Raw genomic sequence first — 7,795 nt, forward strand, 5'->3', positions numbered from 1 at the left:
AGTTTTTCAAGCTCTAAGCTTATTCATAGCCAACAACATCGACAAAGAACTCTAAATGGGAGGCTGGTTTCCTCTCTAAGTGGACCAATTGAAGGTTGATTCTCGTTACAAAGAACCGGATTTCCTCTTTTTCAGACTCCAAGGAAAAAGGCACACAACTTACGTAGATAACCCTTGCAACTAAGCATTTCCATCACCTAATATTATGTATGATTGAACAACTACTACATGCCACCATCATTCCTGAAAAAAAACTACATGCCAGCATCAAGTCACATGCATAGGAAATCATGTCCTTCAACATTGCAAGTCCAGCTGAATGGATATCTAGAACACCAATTTGTAAATATTCATGAACACAGACTACTTCTTGAAGCTACATATGCTGGAGACAATCATATGCAATATAAACCACAACTTTATTAAGGCATAATCTGCTATTTATGCCAAAGTATGAATAATGAACAGAACATCAATAGCAATGAAACAAGATGAATATCCACAGAAATTTGCACATGTTCAAACTTGCACTCGTTTTCATAACTTTTGTCCTGTGCAATAAGCCACTTTCCTTCCAAAGAGCACAAACTTTAAAATCATAAACATACATGAGTGTATATCTCGATCAATTTTTAGTTTTCCTTTTATGAAGAGCGCATTGTGTCTGAACTAAACCAATAATCAGCAAATCTACTCCAGAAACATAATAATGCTAAAAGAGATTGGCGAGAAGCACATGACTCACCACATTCTGAAGAATTGTTTATACATATATCTTAGTGCTCAGCACGGAATGCATGTTTCGGTATATCATGTCAAAATCAGCAGGCAAAAAGATGCATGACATAATACAATAATACAATACACATTAGAAGATAGATTGACAAAATACAAAGATGAGCACACATGTTTGGATATGGCAAATACATGCTTGATAATTTTAAGCACATTAGATGCTACAAATCAGGATGTCATTGCTTTTTGACTCATTTCCGGTAAGTGCCACATAAAATATAAATCATATCAACAAAAACAACTTTCATTGTAATGTCAAAGCAACATTAATCTAAAAAGAAGGTTTTATAAAAATACGCATGCAACATAAGTTTGGGTGTAATATACCTGGCACATATGGGTTACTTGTCCGAGCATCAAGAGTAACCTAGTATAACATTAGATGCACTATGTCAACGAGCGGTATTGATTGTACTAGTTACATAATCCCCTTAGTTAAAAAGGCTTTTTTGTGATTGTGAAATATTTTCATGGTCCTATAACATAATACAATACACACTAATATATCCAGTCATGTGCCTCTCACAAATGGGTTCATATGAGACTCATCTAAAGGACCTTTCTTGAAGGAAGCATGGGCATGAAGTTTTGACCATCATGATTAAAGGGGGGATCTAGAAAGAAGACCTCATTGCCACCAAATGAAACAACTCGAAAACAACAAATACAGGAAGTAGATACCAAAACTATAATGAACTAAACAGAGACATTGTAATTTGGGATTTCTAATATCAATAATTCAATTAGGCAACAAGATGAAAAGGGGATTTTGTTGCTAGCAAAATGCATAGTGGTAAGGTATGAGTTTGCATGCCGATGTGACCTCAAGGGAGAAGGGCAATGGATGTAGGTATTTCTTCCAATAGAAACTGTCTGGTACTTGAGGTTTGGTTTGGGATAAGTCCACATAAATAAGCAACACATAGCACCAAGAAGAATGGCAAAAACATCAGTATAAACCCACAGAAACACGGAGTACCAAGAAAATGGCAGAAACATCAATATGTACCCTTGATATTTTGAAATCCCCACTGAATTTGGGGTAGATTTGGTTTGAGTGCCCAACTGAATGGGCACTGCATTACATAGTTTGCAGATGGCAGGCTAGTGATCATGTGGCCTATAAGGGTTGGGTGGCTACCCCTGGCTGTGTAGTCTACACTAGCCTACAGGCTAAACTACCAGAACAAATGGCAAAGAAGATTGTGCACTTCTAATTTTTCATTCTTTCCTCTAATGAGGGTAAGGGAATTCCTTTACATATCCATTTTTTCTACTTTGTTTTATGCTAAAGATGTAATAAATAGCTGCTAAGGTTCAAGATTTCAAGTGAGACAAAAACTTCGGCAGATAGGTGAGTAGATTACCCAATAAATCAGTAACCTAGCAGGCTGAAATGGCAACCAATAAATGAAAATAAAAAGAGGTAATGTTTTATACAAAGTAATTTTAATTATTACATGACCTACCAAGCATCACCATTAGGTTGTCCCCTTCCTTTTCTTCAACAATCTGCCAAAATTTGAACTCTTCTTCTTCCTTTCTTTGATTTTAAGATAAATTTAAAGCATATACATTGATGCTAGCCTAGAAGATCCATTAAATATTTTATTTCTCCTTTCCTTCAAATTCTTCAATTTCCTAGTTTCCTCTTTTAAGATCTTGTGAAAATTACATGATCTTTTCATCTAAGGAAAAAAAAAAGATGGTGAGATAACAACTAAGAAATCAGCATCTCTTTTATTTTCTCCTTTATTATGATATGAAATGTACAATAAGACTCGCCAACATGTTTATAAAGGTTAACTAGAATCGACTTTTTGACTTCTAAACCAACATACTGCATTATAAAGTACAATTTCAATTAAATACCACATTTTAGATGTTACTAGACTAACCTCAAATAACCAACTTTATCTTTTCATTTGGGGATAGTGAACGATTAGATAACGAGATAAAAATCGTTTAGGAACTTTTACAAGCTTTTAATCATTTTTTTCTTTTTAAATTAGAATAGGTCAAAGAAGCATTGCTGTGAATTTGTTCACAGATAACTTGACAAAGCTTGTTGTAGTAAGGGACTAGTACAGTCACATTAAGGAATCATATTTATCAGCTAAGTGTTGGTTTAGTTTTTCGAGTTATACAGGCAGAAAGAAATCATGTTTGATGCGATGGCATTGAAAATAAAATATCAAAAATTAACAAGTCAAAAAAATATGAGAACCCACTCTCCAATAACATTAACAAAGTAGCTGAGGACATACATAATTAGTTAGTGGAATTAGTGCCCACTAACTAACCATCATCAAATAAGCACCAGTAACTGCCAACTGTTTTCGTTAACTCAACCAACTATATAAGATAAATGATTGAAAAAAAGTAATCAACAGCCTCTTTCTTCACTGGGGAAAAAAAATTTCTGCCACTGAAATTTAACTATCTAAATTGGATAGGATAATACCAAAACCTGAAGAATAGGCCATGAAATACACAGCCAGTCGCCAGTTGAACTCAGAAAAAAATAGATATCTAGCTCCTTCAAACCCCATCAATCGGTTTCATGTCTCAACTTAGTCCTCTTGATCTTCTTCACCACCTTGTCTTCCCATCTGTTTGTCATTCCATCCTTTCCCTTTTTCACTTTTGCATTCTCCTTGGTCACCTTCATCACCTTCTTCGATGTAGTCATTCCATTATAACTTTCTTCTGCACCACCATCCTTGTGACCACGATCATTGTCCTCACGACCATCCTTGTGACCACGATCATTGTCCTCACGACCATCATTCTTGCTACTCTTAGCCTTCTCCTTTTTCATCTTATCATCTTTCTTTAACTTCTTCATTGCACCCACTTTCTCCACTTCATCATCTCCGGAGAGAATATCAACATCACCATCTTTCCCAGCATCATAATTTCCATCTGACACTGAGTCAACAGCACTACTACCTTTCCTGCCTTTCTTATCCTTTTCCTTCTTCACCTCTCCATCCTTCTTCAGCTCCTTCTTCTTTGCCACGGCCACCATTGACTCACCCTTTCCTTTTCTGTTGCCCTCTTCCTCCCTATGATTCTTATTATCATCTTCTCTCTTCCCCTTCTTCTTCTTCTGTTTTCCATCTCCCACCTGCACACCCTCCTTTGTCTTATTCTTCTCTGTCTTATCCTTATTAATCGTTTCCTCCATCCTTGCTTCCCCTCCCTCTTCTTCCAGGATGCCCTCGTCCTCGCTCTCGCCATTTAAAAAATCTTCATATCCAAGGTCAAGATCATCTGATGTGTCCATGTATGGCACTTCGTGGATCCTCCTTCCCTTCTTGGGCATCTCCTCCTTCATCTTTGGCTTCTCTTCTTCCTGAACAACCTCTCCTTCTCCGATGGGATCTTCAGCAGCATCTTCCTCCATCTCATCCTTCTTCTGAGGCACGCGAGGCACAGGCACCTCGATCTTCAGGCCCAGCTCGGGTACCGCCTGGTAGATGGGAAGGGCGACGGAGTTGACCGCCTTGACATGGAGCGAGCGCACATTGGCCCACGTCTTGGGCACATGCCCCATGGCCCCCTCGATGGCAGCCATGACGTTGTCGACGATCTGGTCGCGGGACATGGAGAGGCGGCCGACCTTGAGGACGCTGCACGAGCCGGCGCGGAGGTGGAGGAGGGTGGCGTGGAGGCAGGCGCGGAGCTGCTCGGGCCAGCCGGGGCGGTAGAGGTCGAGGGCGAGGGGGAGCTTCTTGTTCTTGAAGAAGTGCTTGCCGAGGAGGCGAGGGAGGAGGGGAAGGACGGCGCGGTCGGCGAAAAAGAGGTCGTGGGAGTCGCAAAGGCGGCGGCGGGCCTCGAAGGGGCGGTAGTCGGCGGCGAGGGCGGAAAGCGGGATGGCGTCGGAGAGAGGGAGGGAGAGGCAGCGGGCGCGATCGAGGGCGGCAGCGGCGGTGGTGAGACAAGAGGAGGAACGACGTCGGCCGGATCGATCGCGGTCGTCAAGAAAGAGGCAGGCGGAGGTGGAGGCGAGGTCGTGGAGGGGGTGAGGGAGGGGGATGCGGTAGGGGTTAATGCGGGACTTGGGAGGGATGCGCTTGAGGGTGAGGACGAGGTAGAGAAGGTCGTCGTCCGGGTCGAGGAGCTGGGCTTTCTGCTGCTGCTCCGTCCGCGACCGCATCCACTTGAGGAGGGCGTCCACCGCCTTCCCCACCGCCTCGCGACTGATCATCCGGTAAGAAGAAGAAAAAGATAATTCGGTTGTTGCAGCGCCCGCCATTGATTGGTTAATGAGAAAGAACAGGAGGACGGTGATGATAGAGGAGAATGATAGCAAGATGAGCGGGGAAGGAGGAGGAAGGAGGCTTTCTGCTGCCGCCTTGCTCGTCTCCGTCTAATGCTGCTCCAAAAAACCCTAAGCTTTGGGGTTGTGGACGGACGAAGGAATCTCGGTTCAGGCAGACCGGGCTCGTCCCAAGGATTGAACGAAAACTGGTTTGGCTTAAGACGGTCAGGAGCCACTGGGTCCGGTCGGGTCACGCTGCATACGAACTCGTAAGAAGAGGTTGTTCTCTTTGCTGCGCCGCACTCTTCTCACCGTTGATCACCAGATTATTGAGCCAAGTGTTTGCAAATAAATAAACGAGACGATACGCGTTGCTGAAAGAAAAAAAAGGGGAACAACTGCCACTCTTCTCTCCTGCTGTCTTCTTTATTGCCCTGAATTCGTAGAGGGGGTCGAAATTTTCAACATCTCAATTCCTGAGGCAAAGCTGAAAGAAGCCTAGACTAGCTTCAGTCACGCGAGGGCCAATACCATTTTATCATAGTATGACTCAGCAATTGTGGTTGGCCAATGCCATCCTACCATAGGATGACTCAGTAATTGTGGTCAGTTGTATCTGGGAGCATCCTAGAGAGGTAGGATGCCACCATCCCCTACTTCGAAATACTTAGGATATGATTGTGAATGAATCATCTTTGGTGCAGACTAAATAGTTTCTTTTGTGACGGATCACTCAGATAAAAAATTTTGGACCATTGAGCCGAAGCTGCCTCAAACACTCCGAGATTTTTGTTTTTTCTGATTTTCTTAGATGCATTCGTACTAGAGTTATATAAATCATTGGTTGTATCAAAAATTATATATATGTATACATAAAAAAGGAGCAGAAGGCTAGAACACCTGTCCTCTTCCGTAAACATATTGGAACTTTACCAAGAAAGCTGGCAATTAAACAGGGAAATGGAACAGCAAAAAGCATGGGCACCAGTTGCCTTTGAACCAGTGCGATCCCTGTAATTGAGGTAAAAACAGCACATAAAATTCAAATTTTCCCCCACCCATTTGGCCAGATGTACACCCTTCGAGATAAATTAATAACCATCTGTTTTCTCCTGAAGCATGATTCTGAAGTACCAACGAATTTCGGCATCCATTCAAGAAATACCACCCATACCACCTGGCCGACATGCAAATAGCCATCACCGTAAAACTTTCTGCTTCCAATTTATGTCCCAAGCACGATACAAAATGCTGCTGTTCAAAACCATTATGGGGATTCATGGCTTCAAATAACGTGTTGAGAAAAAAAAAGGGAAAATACTAGTCCGATGCATCGGGGTGGTAGGTGAAATACTAGAAGAATTTGCAGCTGTGCACTGCAAATAAGCATAAATAAGAAAAAGAATTGGACTGCACTGAATTAGTCATTTAACTGAACTTGAAATTAAACATATATAGAATTGCCTGAATCATTCACTGGATATGTCAATATTATGATACAAAAGTATATGCAGATGCTCCCGGACCAAATGGCTTCATTCCCTAATTCTCCAAATTAACATGTCCTCATCGAATGCCATACAACCACTTTTAGTATCAAGGACAAGAGAATCCAGCGATCAACGCAAGAACGCATGATTGCTGCAGCTCAAATCACCTTCATACCTAAAAGTGAGGAAAATTCTGTTAGGAGGAAAACAATTTAAAAAAGGGTACAATTCATATGATTCAGAAAACAAGCAGAAAGAAAAATGTTGGCCATGTTTTTTAATAGCAACATGTACTGAATTCCACAGGTCATAAAAATTTTTGCAAGCTCGCTAAGACATCGAGCTGCAGCTCTTAGAAGTATCATCAAAGAGTGTGAAAAGTTTAACTCGTTGCTATCACTCGATGCAACTTCTAGAAATCCAAGTATCCAAGTTCCATATTTATTCAACAATATCAATAGGACTAAAAACGGAGGAGGAAAAGAAAACATTAAAAGCAGAACTATCATGACACAAATAAGAGCTACCATTTATAGTACATGACTAAAACTAAAACTTGGAAAACAATGAGATGAGAAATCATGTCAAATCCATCAAACTATCAAAGCAAGTTACATGGGACAGAAACTTCATTCAAATGCCTATATAATCAACAATAGGCCTACAATGAAAATGACAGGAGATTAATTACAATTTTAATAGCTTTATAACATATCTGGCACCTTTTTTTTTATTTTTTGAGTTTGTCATCCGAAAAAAAATAAAGTTACTACCGCTGGAATCGTTCTTGTGAGTTGTATGTAGACAAATAAAATTCTGAACTGAACTTATTCATGTTTTCAAACTTTTAGTTCCCCTAAAGCATATTTTAAACTATGTTTATGAGAAAAGCCAATAGATCCAAAATGTCTAGCGAACCGCGTACGAAACTGAAACAATATATAACAACTAACCCATCTCTCTATAGGACAGATCTCAGGTTCACACCTCTTGGTGGTGAATAACCACCATTTTTCTCAAAAAGAACAAAAGGACTTGGAGATTGGTTCAAGTTTTGTTATTTCCCCAATTTCTGCTCTCCTTCTCCTGGCTCACATCTCTCTAGTGTCATCCTAGCCCATGGTGGGCTGTCAGTGCTTATCTTTGTTATGTGCTGCATTGCTGCCACATATACTTCTTATGGTGATTTTTAAAAAAATAAAGAACCGATTTGGTATCCCACAGGCAATCTAATGCCCAGCCT

General features: G+C 40.8%; 1 protein-coding gene across 1 annotated transcript; it reads right to left on the reverse strand.

Moving 5' to 3' along the window:
* Window positions 1-3,004: 3,004 nt before the first annotated feature.
* On the reverse strand, window positions 3,005-5,380 carry LOC103721565 (uncharacterized). The gene has a single exon (XM_008811832.6). It carries the CDS (start codon window positions 5,054-5,056, stop codon window positions 3,347-3,349), a length of 1,710 nt encoding a protein of 569 aa, XP_008810054.4. The 5' UTR covers window positions 5,057-5,380; the 3' UTR covers window positions 3,005-3,346.
* Between the last annotated feature and the right edge of the window lie 2,415 nt (window positions 5,381-7,795).

Source organism: Phoenix dactylifera, chromosome 1, assembly GCF_051530095.1.
Source record: "Phoenix dactylifera cultivar Ajwa chromosome 1, Ajwa_hap1_PhDact_Kaust_v1.1, whole genome shotgun sequence".
Lineage (NCBI taxonomy): Eukaryota > Viridiplantae > Streptophyta > Magnoliopsida > Arecales > Arecaceae > Phoenix > Phoenix dactylifera.